The sequence below is a fragment of the Phocoena phocoena genome, chromosome 12, assembly GCF_963924675.1.
Source record: "Phocoena phocoena chromosome 12, mPhoPho1.1, whole genome shotgun sequence".
NCBI lineage: Eukaryota > Metazoa > Chordata > Mammalia > Artiodactyla > Phocoenidae > Phocoena > Phocoena phocoena.
The window spans coordinates 41,642,068-41,659,621 of record NC_089230.1 but is presented as its reverse complement, the minus strand read 5'-3'; the positions used below and the strand labels follow the sequence as shown (position 1 = coordinate 41,659,621).

Genomic DNA, 17,554 nt, shown 5'->3' with positions numbered 1-17,554 from the left:
TGCAAAATCAAGCACAATTGTTAATTAATTAGATTCAAGCACTGGTATCACACTGACCTTCATTGATTGTACAGCTTTTCAAATCATGAAGATAAACCTGAATTTATAAGATCTGATGGGGGGGCTGGTGTTCAGAATGGCGCCCAATATGGTCAATACTTCTATATATCCATAAACACCATGTTGATATCCTGAAGGTGCGGGCTTGAGTGGATGAGGGTGAAACTTGACCAGAAAGCTTTTCATGATTATGGCTTTTTTCTTATTTCTTCATCCCAATCAAAGTCTAATGGTTCATCATCTAGTTCCGGTAAAGTGAAGAGAGATGTTTTGGAAAGATTCAGTCTCTCGATGGATCCCCCCAGCTGAAAAGTTTTCCTTTTCCTGCCAAGCACTGTAGCTGCGGTCACAAGAAGAGGGCTGGGGCCTCCCTCACCCGGGTTCTTACTTTCAGGAGGAGGAGGGGATTCTGATTTGGATTCAGAGGGGGAAGTAAAGGAAAAGTTTGCCAGTCTCGTTAATGTGCAAGCATGAACCTTGCCACTTTTACTATGGCACGAAACCTCTTCCTTTCTGTCTCTTTCAGAAGCAAGATGGAAACGCCCAGTGTAGCTCCCAAGCTCTAATTCAGGCTGGACAGCTCCCTTTGCAAGGGCACGTTCCCTCTTCTCTCTCGGTCTGTCTCTGTCCGGTGGCTGCCGTGACACCTCCTTTGTCTTATCTTGCAGCTGAGCTGGGCTTCTGACTTCTGAGGTAGAGGCCAGCTTGTCTGGACCCTTCCCAGGCAGAGCTGCTTTCCCTCTTGCTCTACATTGGGGAATTTCAGGACTCTGAACTGCTGTTTCACTTGTGCCAGGAGACACAGGGCTGCAATCTTCAGGAGAGTGGATCAGTTTTGACTTCTTTTTGAAAGTAAATTTTGCTAGTTTGGCCACAGGGGGACCCGGACTCTCAACACTTTCAAGGTGGGGCTCTTGCACCCGAGCAAGGGATTTCTGTCTCTTTCTTTTGGGGGTTCCAAGCACTCTCTCTGGGCTCTGTACAGGAGTGGGCCGAGGATGAGGAGAGCTTGTGGGCTGCGAGGGCGGCCTGGCGGGATTCCTGCACCACTCCTGGGCCCTCTCCTTGCGCGGCTTGTGCAGTTTCCTGGGGACGTGATGAGTCAGTACTGAGTCTGGCTCGTCAGCAGATACTCCAGCTTCAGAAACCATTGCTGCCTTTTTTGCCTTTTCACCCTCAAGGCTGTCTGGCCTCAATGGAGCTTCTGTCTCTTCTGGTGTTGGAAGCGGTCCAGTTTCCAATTTGCTCCTTTGGCCTGGCTCCCTTTTCTCCTTACCCTGCGATTTGTTGTTGGAGATTTTCAAAGCCATTTCCCCCCCACTTGTTTTGGGACTAGGAGACACAGGAACGGTGTTTTTAGGTTCCATCGGATGAGTTGCTATGGAGTCAAACCCGTCCAAACTGTCATCTTGGCTATTTTTGTGCCCAGCTGAATGCCTTCTACTTGTGGGTCTATCGGGCCCCAGATGGGATGGGGGATTGAGAAGCGGGCTTCCCCCAGGCCTGCCTCCAGTAGAGGACAGATGTGTGCTACGGTTCACTTCCTGTTGAGCTGATGGTCTGAGCTTTGATTCTTCCCCTGGATCATCTCTCAGGGACCCTGAAGTCATCTCTGCTTCCATTGCCCGTGGCTGGTGTTGACACACACTCTGATTCTGTAACCTGCAGAAGATAAGGAAAACGTGTACTGCTTTAATCTTTTCATTTCTTTATTCTCTGAGATGCCATCTGAGGGTTTAAGTCCAATGTAATTCCGGGTTAATACCACATATAGTCCCTTAGAGCAGCAGGAGGAAATTATACTTTCATCAGGACAGAATTCAAGTGTTCTGATAATCATTCTAATTTGACCTAAAATGGTAGTAAAATAAAGAAAATGAAGTAGCAGGTTTGTGTACATATTTTCAGATCTCTCTGAAAGTCCATTTCATTCATTTTAGAATGCTCAGTCTTCTCTCTCGTGTTAAATGTTCTCCTACAAGACAGACTGGTGGCTATGTGCAGAGTCGCTGATTATGGACCAAGAGAAGTGGCTTGAGTTGTTTGGTAGCCAGTCCGCAGATCTGAACCAAAGTGAAAGACTATAGTTTACGAGCTCCTCACATCTCTTGACTTAACTGAGGTACTGAATTTTCGTGCATCTGAAAAATCACCTTCCTCAGGAGTAAACAGACTGTGACTCCTCCGCGCTGTGGCCCCTGCCCCTCTGGCAGCCACCTGCATGGTAGACCTCCTCCAGGCAGCTGTGACCTCTTCCCTGCCTAGCCCAGCCACGTTTCAGCCTGTGTTCTGGGCAGCCACTCTCCATTAGACTGATACAGAGTTGAAACCTACTGACCTGCCCAGAAGGAGGAGCTCATCTTGTGATATTCGTTTTAAACTGGAATAATGCCAGAGGACCAATTTCTAACAGGGATTGTAGCTTCTCAAAAGCATGTCCCTTAGAAAGCCCCTCCTAACAACCTAGAAATGCCTTCTCCGTATAAGGGGCAATATGACTCTGCTTCCGTGCACTAAATCCAAACAGAAACGACACCAAAAAGCAGATGAGTAAATTATTCTAAAGGTCATGGGTAATCATAGAAAAAGAAACAGGAGAAAACATGTTAAAGTTAAATGGATTTTAAACTTAAATATATTTAAATACATTAACCTGTTAATGATAGCTCTCTCTGGGAAATAAGATTATGTCTGATTTTTTCCTTATTAATTTATTATTGATACTTTCAAAATACTCTATGAAGAATGTGCATTATTGCTTACAATTGGGGAAAAAAAATACCCGAAAATTATTTTGGGCTATAGTCACTGGTAGAGTTGGGAACATCAATACAGGAAAACCTAGGTTCACTGTAGTCACAGCCAGACAAAGGCAAAACAAAAAAAAAAACCCAAATAGCTTTCAAAATTACTACTATCTAGTATACTTGCAGTATCAAATTGAGGTCAGGGATACTCGTAATTGTTAACACTCCATAACTTTAAAAATTTATGGGAATTTTAAGGGTAGAATAATTTAGCCCTACTATCTTAGTCTGATTCTGATGTGGGAAATTAATTTCTCCACTGTTTAAATTCTGCATTTTACTATACCTCCTAAGACATCTTTACACGCTGTTTTTGTTTTTTAAACATCTTTATTGGAGTATAATTGCTTTACAATGGTGTTAGTTTCTGCCTTATAACAAAGTGAATCAGCTATACATATACATATACCCCCATATCTCCTCCCTCTTGCGTCTCCCTCCCACCCTTCCTATCCCACCCCTCTAGGTGGTCACAAAGCACCGAGCTGATCTCCCTGTACTATGCAGCTGCTTCCCACTAGCTACCTATTTTACATTTGGTAGTGTATATATGTCAATACCACTCTCTCACTTCTTCCCAGCTTACCCTTCCCCTTCCCTGTGTCCTCAAGCCCATTCTCTACGTCTGTGTCTTTATTCCTGTCCTGGCCCTAGGTTCTTCATAACCATTTTTTTTTTTAAGATTCCATATATATGTGTTAGCATACTGTATTTGTTTTTCTCTTTCTGACTTAATTCACTCTGTATGACAGACTCTAGGTCCATCCACCTCACTACAGATAACTCAATTTCGTTTCTCTTTATGGCTGAGTAATATTCCATTGTATGTATGTGCCACACCTTCTTTATCCATTCATCTGTCGATGGACACTTAGGTTGCTTCCATGTCCTGGCTATTGTAGATAGAGCTTCAATGAACATTGTGGTACATGACTCTTTGAATTATGGTTTTCTCAGGGTATATGCCCAGGAGTGGGATTGCTCGGTCGTTTTGAGATGGGTAGAACAGCCACCATTTGAGGCTGGCTGTCACCAGTAAAGCATTTTCCCAAAGAAAAGTGATAGAAATACAAACAGCTTTATTATTAACATGTGCTCTCCTTAAGAAATAGAAAACTCTTTCCCAAGGGGATGAACCCATGCGCTACTGGGGGTTTTCCCTCTTGCTAAGCTTAGCTTTAGAGTGTGTCTTGGAGGTAATTCAGTTCCTTTGTGGGGCACCTGGCTTTGCTGCTGTGAGGATCAGCTCCAGAACATGCCCTTGCATTACAGAGAAATACCAGAAGAAAAAAAACATTTTAAAGGCCACTTTAAGGTCTATTTTTTAGACCATCACCTACTCTTTTTTTCTTTCCCTCCAGGAGGGTCATTTTGAATTTGGTAAGTCCAATTGCTATTTTTCTACCACACAACACTGGTTCTGAGCCTCACATTCCTTCTTTCCTGAATCCAGCATGTCAGTTTAGGGTAGTCAAAATGACCGGTGTCTGGCCACTCAAAATGAGCAGCCTTTCCAAAAGCAAAGCCAAACCCAGGACAGGCCTGAAAAGGATCAGCTACATCAAACTATAAAAGAACCAGAGGAAGAGCTTTTATCGTGAAAAAGCCAGGAGACCAAAAAAAAAAAAAAAAGAGTCTGATTTTAGACAAAGTGCAAGTTTACTGCAGGCTGGCACCTGGGTATTAGTGGGACAAAACCAGTCCCCACACTTCCCCAAAAGGCTGTGCTGAGGTTTTATAAACAGAACAAGAACACTGCTGGATAAAGAGAGTGAGCAAATAGGAGAGAAATGCCAGGAAAAGAATTCTCAAGGTTTTACTTAAACAGTCAATAATCTCAGTGTGCTCCCCAAATTCTCGCTGTGCAGCTGCTCTGCTCCCACATGCCCTCCATTCACCAGCCCCCAGCTTTGAGATCAACACCGGTAACCAGATTCAGGTCAGTCATTAACCCACTCACACGAACGAGGAAGAGGCCCGATGGACACACTTGCCATTCCTCACTCTTGCTTCACAGGCACAGACTCAAAGTCAGGCTTTTTAGAAGCTCATGTATTTAGGGAGCATGCAAACGTGAAAGTTCAGGCAAAAATTCTTTAGGTAATGTGTGGGACACATTCCTTCCCACATGTCCACATTTTAACAAGCCACTAGAAAGGGGAGTTTTGAAACATTGCTGTTGTCATTCCTGAGTTGTTCCCCTGTAGGATGAAAAACAGTTCCTTCATGGTCTTCCCTGGTGGCAAAATCCCAGTGTGAATAAGGCCGTAAAATCAGTCATTTATTCAGTATTCCATGTGAGGCACTGTGCTGAGTCCTGATACTAAAACAGAATACTTAAAATAAATGTCGGGACTTCCCTGGTGGCACGGTGGTTAAGAATTCGCCTGCCAGTGCAGGGGACACGGGTTCGAGCCCTGGTCCGGGAACATCTCACATGCCGTGGAGCAACTATGCCCATGCACCACAACTACTGAGCCTGCGCTCTAGAGCCCGAGAGCCACAACTACTGAGCCCGCGTGCCACAGCTACTGAAGCCCATGTGCCTAGAGCCCACGCTCCGCAACCAGAGAAGCCACCGTGATGAGAAGCCTGAGCACCGCAACGAAGAGTAGCCCCTGCTCGCTGCAACCAGAGAAAAGCCTGCACGCAGCAACGAATACCCAACGCAGCCAAAAAATAAATGTATAAAAAAAAAAGAAAAACAGTTCCTTCTTTAACATAAAATACCTCATTCTCACTGGGGAGTTTTTTTAGTCTGACTGTTAAATTGTAAATTTTTAAAAGTCATGGATTTGGGCATGTAGGGAAGGAAATCGTGATGCTGAAGGGAAAGTCAGTGCTGCTGCTAATGGACCAGGAAGGCCTTTCCTGGGTGAGAGTCAGTACTTCCACCTCTACTTCTGTAACCTTCCCAGTGTGCCAGCACAGGCTGGCCTGAAAGCAGTCTGGGTCTCTACCTGCGATTTTCTTCTACCAGAGATATATAATGACTAATGATCAAATATTTATTATGCTTTGAAGAAAGCTTTACAAACAGTAAGAAAAGAATTAAAATATTAATAAGCACTAAGATTCTTTATGTAAAGGCCATTGCACATGTCCTCTCCTGGTGATGAAAAACGATACAGCCAAGTTATAAAATATTTTGTGCCTGGGTCTGGCCCAGGATGGGATAGATCTCTCCCTTAGAGGCCAACTTCCTCTTCCTCAACAGCAGTCCCAGCCACCTCTCTGAATGGCACTGCTCTACTTCTTATACTGAGCCAAAGAAGGAGAAGAAGAAAAAGTGGTGGCAGTAAACAGGATACAGCCCATTCACCAAGGTTTCTTGATGGAAACTGTGTGTCATATTGGGTGTAAACTGTAGGTGGCACACCTTGGTGCTTCTCATATAATCAGGACCCAGTTTATTACATATAGTAAAGGACCAGTCAGTGTTCTCCATGAGGCTCACCAAACCAGTAAGCCAAGGAAATGCAGCTGTGGAAGGTGGTCTCCAAAGAGGCAGCCATCAATTCCCTCATTCCTACATGTCTATCCCACTTCTCCCATCAAGATGTGGTGTCCATTTCCCTTTACCTTGCATGTGGGTTGACCCTGTGACTTGCTCTGAACTACAAAATGTGGTAGAAGTGATGCTGAGTCAGCTCCGGCCCAGCCCATAAGAGGCCTGCAGCTTCCACTTTTGCTAAGCTACTTGAGTCCTAAGCTACCACCTCAGAATTCTTACTACCTTACCGTAGAGAGAGCCCAGCTAGCCCCCAGCCATTTAAGCCACCCCTGCGAAGGCACCACACATGATGGAAGATATCTTGGATGTTCCAATTCCAACTGAACTCCCAGCTAAATAAATGCAGGTGTATGAGTGACCCCAGCTGGCACTATGTGGAATGGAGATAAGCCATCCCCACTGAGCGCTCCTGAATTTCTGACTCCCAGAAAAGTGAGCACTAAAAAGTTGTGGTGTTTTTTTTTGTTTGTTTTGTTTTGTTTTTAAGCTACTGAGCTTTGAGGTAGTAGATTATACAGTACTAGATAACTGAAATCCCCTACTGAGAGTACAGACAGATTTTCCACTTACTTGATACTTCTTCCATTTCACTAAATGCCAAACAAGCATTTTCCATTATATGCTTTTCTTGGTTTTCTCTTCTCACCTTTCAAGTCTTCTTAGCTCTTCCCTTAAGAGGCTGTGCAGCTCCAGCTTTTCCAGAATAAGTTCACACTGCTTCTGGTACTGCTCCAGAGGGTTATCAGGAAAGGATGTGTGGAGTGCATTCACACCTCCCAGCAGAGCACCTCCCTGAAAGGGTGAGAAAATGGGAAATACCAGGGAGAGTCACCAGGCTAGCCTGCAGACAGGAAGTACACACTAGGGGCCACTGATCCCAGATGGCTGAGACCAGCCCTCTCCACCCCCATCATGGTATCAGAATCACCTGGGAGCCTTTTTCAAATTTCAGTGGTCCTCTCCCTCAATTCCTGGTGGCATGCATTGCTCTGGGAAGCCACACTGTCTCTAGGGGGACCATAATCATCTCCCAGGCGTGTTGAGGAGAAAAAGGATTGAGACCCACTGCTTCATACCAGTGGGTAAAGCAATGCTACTGATGCAGAGACTGTTTCTATGACAATTTTTACCCCTTCTTTTAAATAGTTTCCTTTGGGTATATTTCCAGGAATTACTAGGTCTAGAATATGATTATTTTTATAACTCCTGATAGGCTATAAATTGTCTCTTTTAAACAATGCTTGTAACTAGGTTCAAACATTAGGTACAGGGCTTCCCTGGTGGCACAGTGGTTGAGAGTCCGCCTGCCGATGCAGGGGACACGGGTTTGTGCCCCGGTCCGGGAAGATCCCACATGACGTGGAGTGGCTGGGCCCATGAGCCATGGCCGCTGAGCCTGTGCGTCCGGAGCCTGTGCTCCACAATGGGAGAGGCCACAACAGTGAGAGGCCCGTGTACCGGAAAAACAAAACAAAACAAAACAAAACATTAGGTACAAAATATCCTTACCTGCATGGAGGACTCCATGACCGACACCACTGTAATAGCATCTTCCAGAGTCACTGTGTCACGGAACATCAGGCGAGCATGAGCTAATAAGGTGCATTTGAAATTATGAAGAATTATTTTTATGAATTTTTGAGGTGATAAATGTAATACTCTCCTGGATCCCCCCTATTCCAAAACTGTATTTTATAAATGAGCTACTAATAACAAATAAATTTTACTAGAGCAAGCACATAAGTCTAACTTCAACTAGCTTTAAGGTTGTTTCTCTAATAATGGGCCTAATCCTTCTGCACAGCCCATGGCAGTTCTGTGTATTTACATGAAAAGGTACTCTGGGCTCCAGCAAAGAAAGGTGCTATGCGGCATATATTTAATATTCAGTGACTTTTAATCCTTACTTTCTAATCTATTATAAATCATACAAAATTAAAATTAATATTCATTTCTCATCTCTGATACATCTCTTTATCTGTGAGCTTTTCAAAACTGCCAAATTTGCAAGCCTGAATCTTGGGTATTTCTTGCCTTAATATTCATTATAAATCCTTGAAAAAGTGAGGGAGGCACTTTTGTTTTATAGAACTTTTTGGTAAGCATATTTATATCATCATATGATACAGTCAGCTCATGTGAAAAAAATTTAGGATTGTTTAATAAGGGCTAAATGTAAAAGCCAGTATTAGAAAAAAAAGAAGTCTGGAGACGCATATTGGCTGCAAGTACGCATGTAAGTCTCATACCTTAGGGATGGGATAGAGCATGGTACTGTTAATTCAGCATTATTGTGTTAGTGGTGGGCTGTGAGCGGCAACTGGTGAGAAATAACCCAGGGTGCTATATAGGAAATATTTCCCAGTAAGGGAGTATTCCACCCCACACGCTAATAGAAGCCATGGAGAAACAAAACATCTGTAAATAAGACCTTCTAAATGAATGATGTCTTAAGTTATGGGAGGTTCTGAGATGTCACAAAGATTCCACTTTGTGAACGACGCTTCGTTCCACTCAACAACTATAATCCGTCCCCAGAAGAGTGGTTTCATAGCTCCGAGTTTTTACTTTTTAAGCAACTGTGAGCAAGCACCTCAGAGATCATCCTCACTCATCTCTGAATTCATGGTGCCAAGCCCCATGCCTTGCTCACACTGGACACCCAATAAAAGTATTATCTGCTGAAGGAAATCAACCTTCTGCCAATCGTATCAAGCTTTCCAGCAGGCGGATGGTTGTCCGGGCAGCGTTCCGGGAATCGCTCTGCCTCTGCATCTGGTAGTACCGGAGGAGAACTTGATTACCCTCATCAGACAGTGTGGGCTGCAGATTCCTAATGAGGCAGAAATAGGTTTTCATCTTCTCCATGCTCCAGAGCTTCTCTGATTTGCTTGGATAACCTGTATATATCAGGTATTGGGTCAGTAATTTCTAACAACAGGCAAACATCTCATAGTAAGGGTTTTGCTGAAGTTCTTGTACTCATTTTTAAAAAGATAACCTTCAGGTTTTGTGGCCATTGAAATCTAGATGTGTCTCTGCATATAGTTCTATAATAAACAGTCTTAGGCACTAAGCTTAACAAAGGTAAGCTTCCCACAGAGGTTTAAATTATTCAGAATAATTCTGTTCTGCCATATACAGAGATAAATAGTACTTGGTAAATCTAAGTTTTTGACAGAAGTCCCACATTTAGAATTCTGTTTCATAAACTCAGTCCATTTTTTGTGTGTGCAAGAGGTGAACCACGTGGTAATTATATATCATAAGGTTGCCCCCTTTCACCACAAAGGACACATTTACCAACTTTAATCTCATCGATGGCAAGCAGAGAAAGACCCTTTTCCTTCCGTTTGTTATTCTGGGCTCACTAACTGACTCGTCTCACTGCTTTCTATCTAAGCCTCTCTCTACTGCCCATTAGTTACAGTACCTTGGGTATTTATTTAATTTTCTTCAAGGAAAATTTCATTTGTTACGTCTCCTTTTTGTCAATTTGAATGATTTGCTCGTCTCCACGTACCTTTGTTTTCTAAGATAAAGGCAGAAATTATACGATCCCAGTCTTCATTCTTGGTATCAAGCAAAACCAGGATCAGGTCAAATCGACTTAAGAGTGGGCTGCCAAGGGCAATGTTCACTGACACAGACTCATGGGGGTCGTACTGGCCTTTGGGGTTGGTTGCTGCGAGGATGGTGGTCCTTGTGTTCAGCTTGCACACGAGGCTACCAAAAGAGAAGGTACAATTCACTGCCTGTTGGGATTCAAATGAAAAGCAAGATTAAACCTGTTAATAGGAAGGGACTGCTCTTGCACTCATGTGAAAGAGAACGTGAATGATACAAACACCAAGTTCAAATGAAGGACATTTACACTAGCCTGTCTTGAAGAGAAGTTAAGTATTTAACAAACACTTCTTATGCCCTGAGTACGAGCAGACCCCTCTGCTAAGGGGTGTTAAGAGGTGTACAAAGTTGAACCACACATGCATACTGCTCTTAGGGAGCTTGCAGTCCACTAGCTATAATGGTAAGACAAGGCAGAATATGGTAAGTTCTAGAAACATAAATTTCCCAGGGGAAATAAAGATGATGTGTATTCATCTATGTGGATGGAAGAGACAGAGAAACATTACGAAGTAGTTTTTGAACTGGGCCTTTCATGACATCTGGACTTGTTCTGTGCGTTTACTTACTTTGTTTCGATTTTCTAAAAGTGAAAGAAACAGGATGAAGGGAAAGGGAGGGAGGGAGGGAGGGAGGGAGGGATAAAAGAAGAAGAAATCAGGAAAAAGAAAGGTTGATCACCGTAGTGTTTTTGAGGAGCAACAGTGAAGGGAAGGCTGCGGAGGAGGGTTGGTCAGATGGGGAAGGACCACGGACGGGACACGTGGGAGAGACAAGGGCAGTGGCCCAGGAAGAGGCACTCAAGTCTTCAACAGAGCAGTGACAGGATAGATACGGAGGTGACATAACTTAGATGTTGTTTTTAAACTTGTTTATGATGGGCAAGCCCTCAAAATAATATGGCACATTCACTGACAATAACAAGTATAGCATTCTTTCTCTGTAAAGTTGTATACTCTCTAGTGATGACTGTTTTCAGTTACAGCGGCATGTCTGCCTCTCAGCAGTCAAAACCCTGGGACATCGGCAAACATGTGCTATGTCTGTTAATCCCTGATCTATTTCCAGTTGGCTCTAGCAATTACCTCATGCCTGAAGACTGAAAAAGTTTGAGAATTTTTATTTTTGGTAAATGACACAAGAAGACACAGAAGAGAAAGACAAATGAGGCACTTTCACTGAAAACTAAATCCTCTTTTTAAAAAAATTATTGATAGGGAAAAATTTTGAACAGAGTGTCCACATCTTAACATTTATGTAACCAAAATGACTTTGTAAAGGCAGCTGTTTAGAACTCAGATTCAAGTTTGCCATAAAAACAATGTAATAAATGGTCCCTAACTAATCCCACAAAAAGCACATTTAATCCAATACTGAAGCAAGGCTGTTTGCATTTATCATAAAAAAGGAATATTGCTGCAATACTGGCACTGAAACAAAATACAACTGTATATGAATTAATTTCTCAAAAATTATGTTCTGAGAGGTAAAATTGATTGTTCTTCCTCTCTCTGATCAAGAGCTATTTACAAGCCATTTCCTGTGTGCAGAGGACTGTACTGAGAATTGAGAAGGGTGTATAGCTGGTCCCGGCCTTCAGTTAGTTTACAATAGGACTGCTGGAGGATAAGGCGGCTCAACACAGCGCCTGCCAGACAGGACGTGTGCAACGGAAGCTGGCGTCAGCGTCAGTGTCCGCAAAGAGAGACTTCTGTGGAGATGCCTGGATACGTGTAAGACATAGACTCTTACCGATATCCATGACGTGAGGAGGAAAATGAGCAAGCCAAGACAGAAAAAAGGTGGTGAGTTATTCCTGAGGTAACTGGGAAAAAATGAAAGGAGAAGCTTAGGGAAGGGGGCTAAGGAAGATTTATACGTGAAGAAAACAGGTTTCCTGAGGGGCAGCTTGTGGAAATTCAAGCAATGAAGGTAGAGCGGTGGGCAGGAGAAGAGAAGACTGTGTGGGGTAGTAAGTCAGGCAGCTGCCAGTAGCAAAGAGGAGGATGGGTACGGCGTCAGAAGGGACAGAGTGGTCTCGATCACTTGAAAGAGGGGAAGACAGCATATAAACCTGGTGGCTGCAGACCTGTGTACAAACATGACTGCATTACAAACTGAATGGGGCTGCAGCGAACAAAGATACTCACACAGTCTAAGTACTGTGTGCACAGTACTGCTTCGCTAAATACTACTGAACGAGGAACTCATGAATTAGTGGAAGGTAAGAGTCATTCTCCCAATCCAATACGAGCTCTACCTTCCTCAGTAATAAGAAGATAACTACCATATCTGTAATACCAAGCACTGTGTTAGGCTTTGTGTATACATATTACCCCTAATCTTCACAACAACCTGAAAGGTAGATATTATTATCACCAACTTGGAAATAAGGAAACTAGAAGTCCCAAGTTGTTAATAACTTCCCCAAGGTTACGTGGAGAGCTACAGAGCTGTGATTCAAACCCAGATCTGCTTAACTCCAAAACCAATGCTCTTTCATCTCCAGACTTCCACCCTGGTGGTGTCACATTTTAAACACTTCCTGTGGTCTTGAAGATTCTGCCTCATGTTTTAGGTATTCATTACTTGCCCTATTCTTTTATTTTTTATTTTTTTTGCGGTACGCGGGCCTCTCACTGTTGTGGCCTCTCCCGTTGCGGAGCACAGGCTCCAGACGCGCAGGCTCAGCAGCCATGGCTCACGGGCCCAGCCGCTCCGCGGCATGTGGGATCCTCCCGGACCGGGGGCACGAACCCGTATCCCCTGAATCGGCAGGCGGACTCTCATCCACTGCGCCACCAGGGAAGCCCTCCTTGCCTTATTTTTTTCCTACTTAATTTGATCCCCCTTGAGGGCCTGTGACTTACTGTTATAATGCTCACACTGTCTGTCACATATTAGATGCTCAATAAACATGTACTGTATAAGTGATAAACAAAAATTAATCTTTACTTTACTTAGTACAGTATTTCTAAAATTCAGAGTCATTTTATACTCACAGGCTTCATCAGTCATAAAATAATCACGCTAGTATATTTTGTTTTCTGCATTAACTTCAAGGAGTGAAAACATTTCAGTTTCTGAAAAAGCTATTTTCCCATTTTTAATCCACATGTTTAAAACTTCCTATATACATGGGAGTACTTTTTCTAAACATCGTAAAGTTAAGTTACTTAAATTATTTTTACCATGACAGGCCCTCCGGATAGTGCCCTTATTTTTGTGATGGTCCCCCATTACTCTCATTACATCTTTACCGGTGATCCCCATCTTTGCTCATGGGTTTAATCACTACCTATAGGCTGGCACTTCCAAATTTAGCTCTAGCCTGTGGCAGTGGCTGCTCTGTGTTCACCAAACCTTGTTTTCCTTTCTCCCTGGGGACAGAGCAAGATTTAATTTCCCATCCTTTCCAGTTAAGGAGAGCTGTAATAACAAGTCTTGCCAATGGAATGGGGGTAGGAGAACATATGCTACTTCCAGGTCAGGCTCCTAAAAGCCTCCCTGTGCAACCCTCCCCGCTTCTCTCTCTCTCTGCTGGTACAGGTGAGGATAAGGCCCTGGAGTCAGACAGCCACCTGAGGGACTATGGAGCACAGTGCCTCACCCACCACCCACATCAGACTGTGACTCAAGCAAGAAAAACTCCCTCTGGCAAAACACTGCAGGAAGAGATGAGCACAGGAGAGAAGTGACCACTTTTCAAGGAGTAACGAAAGAGAATAGACAGCTCAGGAATTTGAGGCTTTGAAGGGCTGGAAAAGACAGTTGCCTCTAGACCCCAGAAAGTAAGGGGAAAGACTGAAACAGGCTTTGAACACAAAGGCCCAGTCAATTTTCTCAGTAGTATAAAGTGGCCCAGATTAAGAGTGAAGCCTTGGGCTTCCCTGGTGGCGCAGTGGTTGAGAGTCCGCCTGCCGATGCAGGGGACACGGGTTCGTGCCCCCGGTCCGGGAGGATCCCTCATGCTGCAGAGCGGCTGGGCCCGTGAGCCATGGCCGCTGAGCCTGCGCATCCGGAGCCTGTGCTCTGCAACGGGAGAGGCCACAACAGTGAGAGGCCCAAAAAAAAAAAAAATGAAGCCTTCAGCTTAGATGGCCTTAGGGTAGCCACCATTAAGTTGAAGAAAAATGGAACGAAGGCCCACCCATGTTCACAGCAGCTATATAATAGCCAAGAGGAGGAAGCAATACAAGTGTCCATGGATGAATAAATGGATAAACAATACACACACTCACACAATGAAATGTTATTCAGCCTGAAAGAAAGGAAATCCTGCCACAAAATACAACATGGATGAACTTTGAGAACATTATGGTACGTGAATTAAGTCAGTCACAAAAGACAAATACTATATGATACCATTTATATGGGGTTTCTAGAGTAGTCACATTCATAGAAACAGAAAGTAAAATGGTGGTTGCCAGGGACTGGGGAGAGGGGAAAATGGGGAGCTGTTGTTTAATGGGTGTAGAGTTTCAGTTTTGCAAGATGAAGAGTTCTGAAGATTGGTTACATAACAATGTGAATGTACTTAACACTACTGAACTGTATACTTAGAAATAATTAGGATGGTAAATTTTATGTGTTTTTTGTTTTTTAACCACAGTTTAAAAAAATGGAATGGACTGCGTTATGGACTGAATGTTTGTGTCCCCCGAAAATTCCTATTTTGAAGCCCTGACACCCAAAGTGCTGATATTATGAGTTGGGGAGCTTAGGAAGGTAACCAGGTTTAGATGGGATTATGAGTGTGCAGCCCTCATAATGGCATTCACATCCTGAAAGCAGAGGATGAGAGACAAGAGCTCTCTCTTCGGGCTCGCACATGGAGGGGAGGCCATGCGGGCAACAGCAAGAATGCAGCTGTTTCAGAGCAAGGAAGTGGGTCCTCACTAGGAATCGAATCTGCTAGCACCTTGACCTTGGACTCCCCAGCCTCTGGAACTATGAGAAATAAAAGTCTGTTGTTTAAGCCAATCAGTCTACAGTATTTTGTTATAGCAGCCCAAGGCAAAGAAGGAAAAACCCCCAAAACCCAACAAACTGAGCTTGAGAAATATGTCAAGAAGGGAATTCTGGATACTGGCATATGCAACTGACTAGAAGCAAAGGGATCAGAGACCTAAATTACTACGGGATCTGCACTGCCAAAGAAACCATAAACTCAGTCTGAAGAAGCCTTTGTTGTGATGGAATAAAATTCATATTTTATGGCAAGACAAGAAAATTTAAACATAAAATTCTCTGCCTATTTGGGCCTCCTCCCTCCCCTTTAGTGTGTATTGTGTATTTGCATTAACCAGACCTCCTTAGGAGATAACCTTCTTTCTTAATCTTGTGAGGGGCCACGATGACCCATGACCTACAACTCACTTTGTATGTGTAGATCTGGATTGTGTAAACTGTCAATAATACATCCTTTGACATATAACCCATCATGTCAAAAACTTACATAACTGTGCTTTGACCTCAGAACAGTCCTCAGAGCTTCCTGAAAGACTGTCACCCAGGTTATAATCTCAGATTGGCTCAAATAAAATTCTCCATTTCTTTCTTAGATCGACTATTGATTAATTTTTTTCATTGACAATTGCTTTCAAGTTGTAAAAACAACCTTTTGCACATATGACACCAAAAGCACAAGTAAAAAAAAAAGACAAAATAGGTAAAATAAACTGCATCAAAATTTGAAACTTTTATGCTTCAAAGGATGCCATCAAGGAGGTGAAAAAACCCACACACAGAATGGAAGAAATTATTATTTGCACATCATATATCTGATAAAGGACTTATATTCAGAACATACAAAGAACTCTTAGAACTCAACAATAAAATGATAAATAACTCAGTTAAAAATGGGCAAAGGATTGGAATAGACATTTCTCCAAAGAAGATATACAAATGGCTAATAAACTTATGAAAAGATGCTCAATGTCTTTAGTCATTAGGAAAATGCAAATCAAAACCTCAGTGAGGAAACCATAAACAAAATAGAAAAGACAACCTACAGAATCAGAGGAAATATTTGCAAACAATGCTACTGACAAGGGATTAATTTCCAAAACACACAAACAGTTCATATAGCTCAATATCAAAAAAACCAAACAACCCAATCAAAAAATGGGCAGAAGACCTAAACAGACATTTCTCCAAAGAAGATATACAGATGGCCAACAGGCACATGAAAAAATGCTCAACACTGCTAATTATGAGAGAAATGCAAATCAAAACTACAAGGAGGTATCACCTCACTCTGGTCAGACTGGCCATCTTCAAAAAGTCTACAAATAATAGATGCTAGAGAGGTTGTGGAGAAAAAGGAACCCTCCTACACTGTTGGTAGGAATGTAAAATGGTACAGCCACGATGGAGAACAGTGTGGAGGCTTTTTAAAAAACTAAAAATAGAGTTACCTACCATATGATCCAGCAATCCCACTCCTGGGCATATATCCGGAGAAAACTATAATTTGAAAAGATACATGCATCCCAATGTTCATGGCAGCACTATTTACAATAGCCAAGACACAGAAACAACCTAAATGTCCATCAAGAGATGAAGGGAAAAAGAAGATGTGGTATATTTATACAATGGAACATTACTCAGCTGTATAAAGAATGACATAATGCCATCTGCAGCAATATGGATAGACCTAGAGATTATCATACTAAGTGAAGTAAGCCAGACAGAGAAAGACAAACATATAATCTTGCTTATATGTAGAATCTGAAAAATAATAAAATACAAATGAACTTATTTAAACAACAGAGATAGACCCACAGACATAGAAAACAAACTTATGGTTACCAAAGGGGAAAGGGGGGTAGGAGGAATAAATTAGGAGTTTGGGATTAACACATCCACACTACTGTATATAAAATAGATAACCAACAAGGACCTACTGTATATAGCACAGGGAACTATACTCAATATTCTATAATAACCTATAAGGGAAAAGAATCTGAAAAAGAATATAGATATATAGATATATAACTGTATATATATCTGGATCACTGTTAATCAACTACACTTTAGTTAAAAAAAAAACAGTGAGATACGACTTTAGATACACTAGTACTGTTATAATCACAAAGACAATAACAAGTGTTAGCAAGAATGTAGAGAAATTGGACCCTTCATACATCGCTCGAGAGATTGTAAAATGGTATAGTGGCTTTGGAAAACAGTTCCTCAAAAAGTTAAATATGGAGTTACCATTTGACCCAGCAATCTGCTCCTATGTATATACTCAAGAGTAATGAAAACATATGTCCCCACAAAAACTTGTACTTGAATCTTCTTAGTAGCATTATTCATAATAGCCCCAAATTGGAAACAGCCTAAATTTTTATCAACTGATGAATGGATAAACAAAATGTGGTATATTCATATAAAGAAAGACTATTCAGCCATATAAAGAAACAAACTATTGATACATGCAACAACCCGGATGAACCTTAAAAACAAGTGAAAGTTGCCAGACACAAAAAGTCACATCTTATATGATTCGATTTATATGAAATGTCCAGAACAGGCAAAT

At 42.4% G+C, this 17,554-nt stretch overlaps 1 protein-coding gene across 3 annotated transcripts in view; it reads right to left on the bottom strand.

The window, feature by feature from the left end:
* Positions 1-248: 248 nt before the first annotated feature.
* The window catches only part of MCM9 (minichromosome maintenance 9 homologous recombination repair factor), a 75,828-nt gene continuing 58,522 nt past the window's right edge, over positions 249-17,554 (bottom strand). For 2 of the 3 annotated variants that reach the window (XM_065888456.1, XM_065888457.1), the window contains 4 exons: positions 9,905-10,107; positions 9,078-9,281; positions 7,891-7,973; positions 1,645-1,722 (listed from right to left, as the gene is read on the bottom strand). In XM_065888456.1, coding sequence (XP_065744528.1) covers positions 1,645-1,722; positions 7,891-7,973; positions 9,078-9,281; positions 9,905-10,107 — 568 coding nt within the window. Of the gene's footprint in view, positions 1,723-7,027; positions 7,174-7,890; positions 7,974-9,077; positions 9,282-9,904; positions 10,108-17,554 lie in introns of all 3 variants that reach the window. The other variant, XM_065888455.1, reaches the window with a different exon arrangement.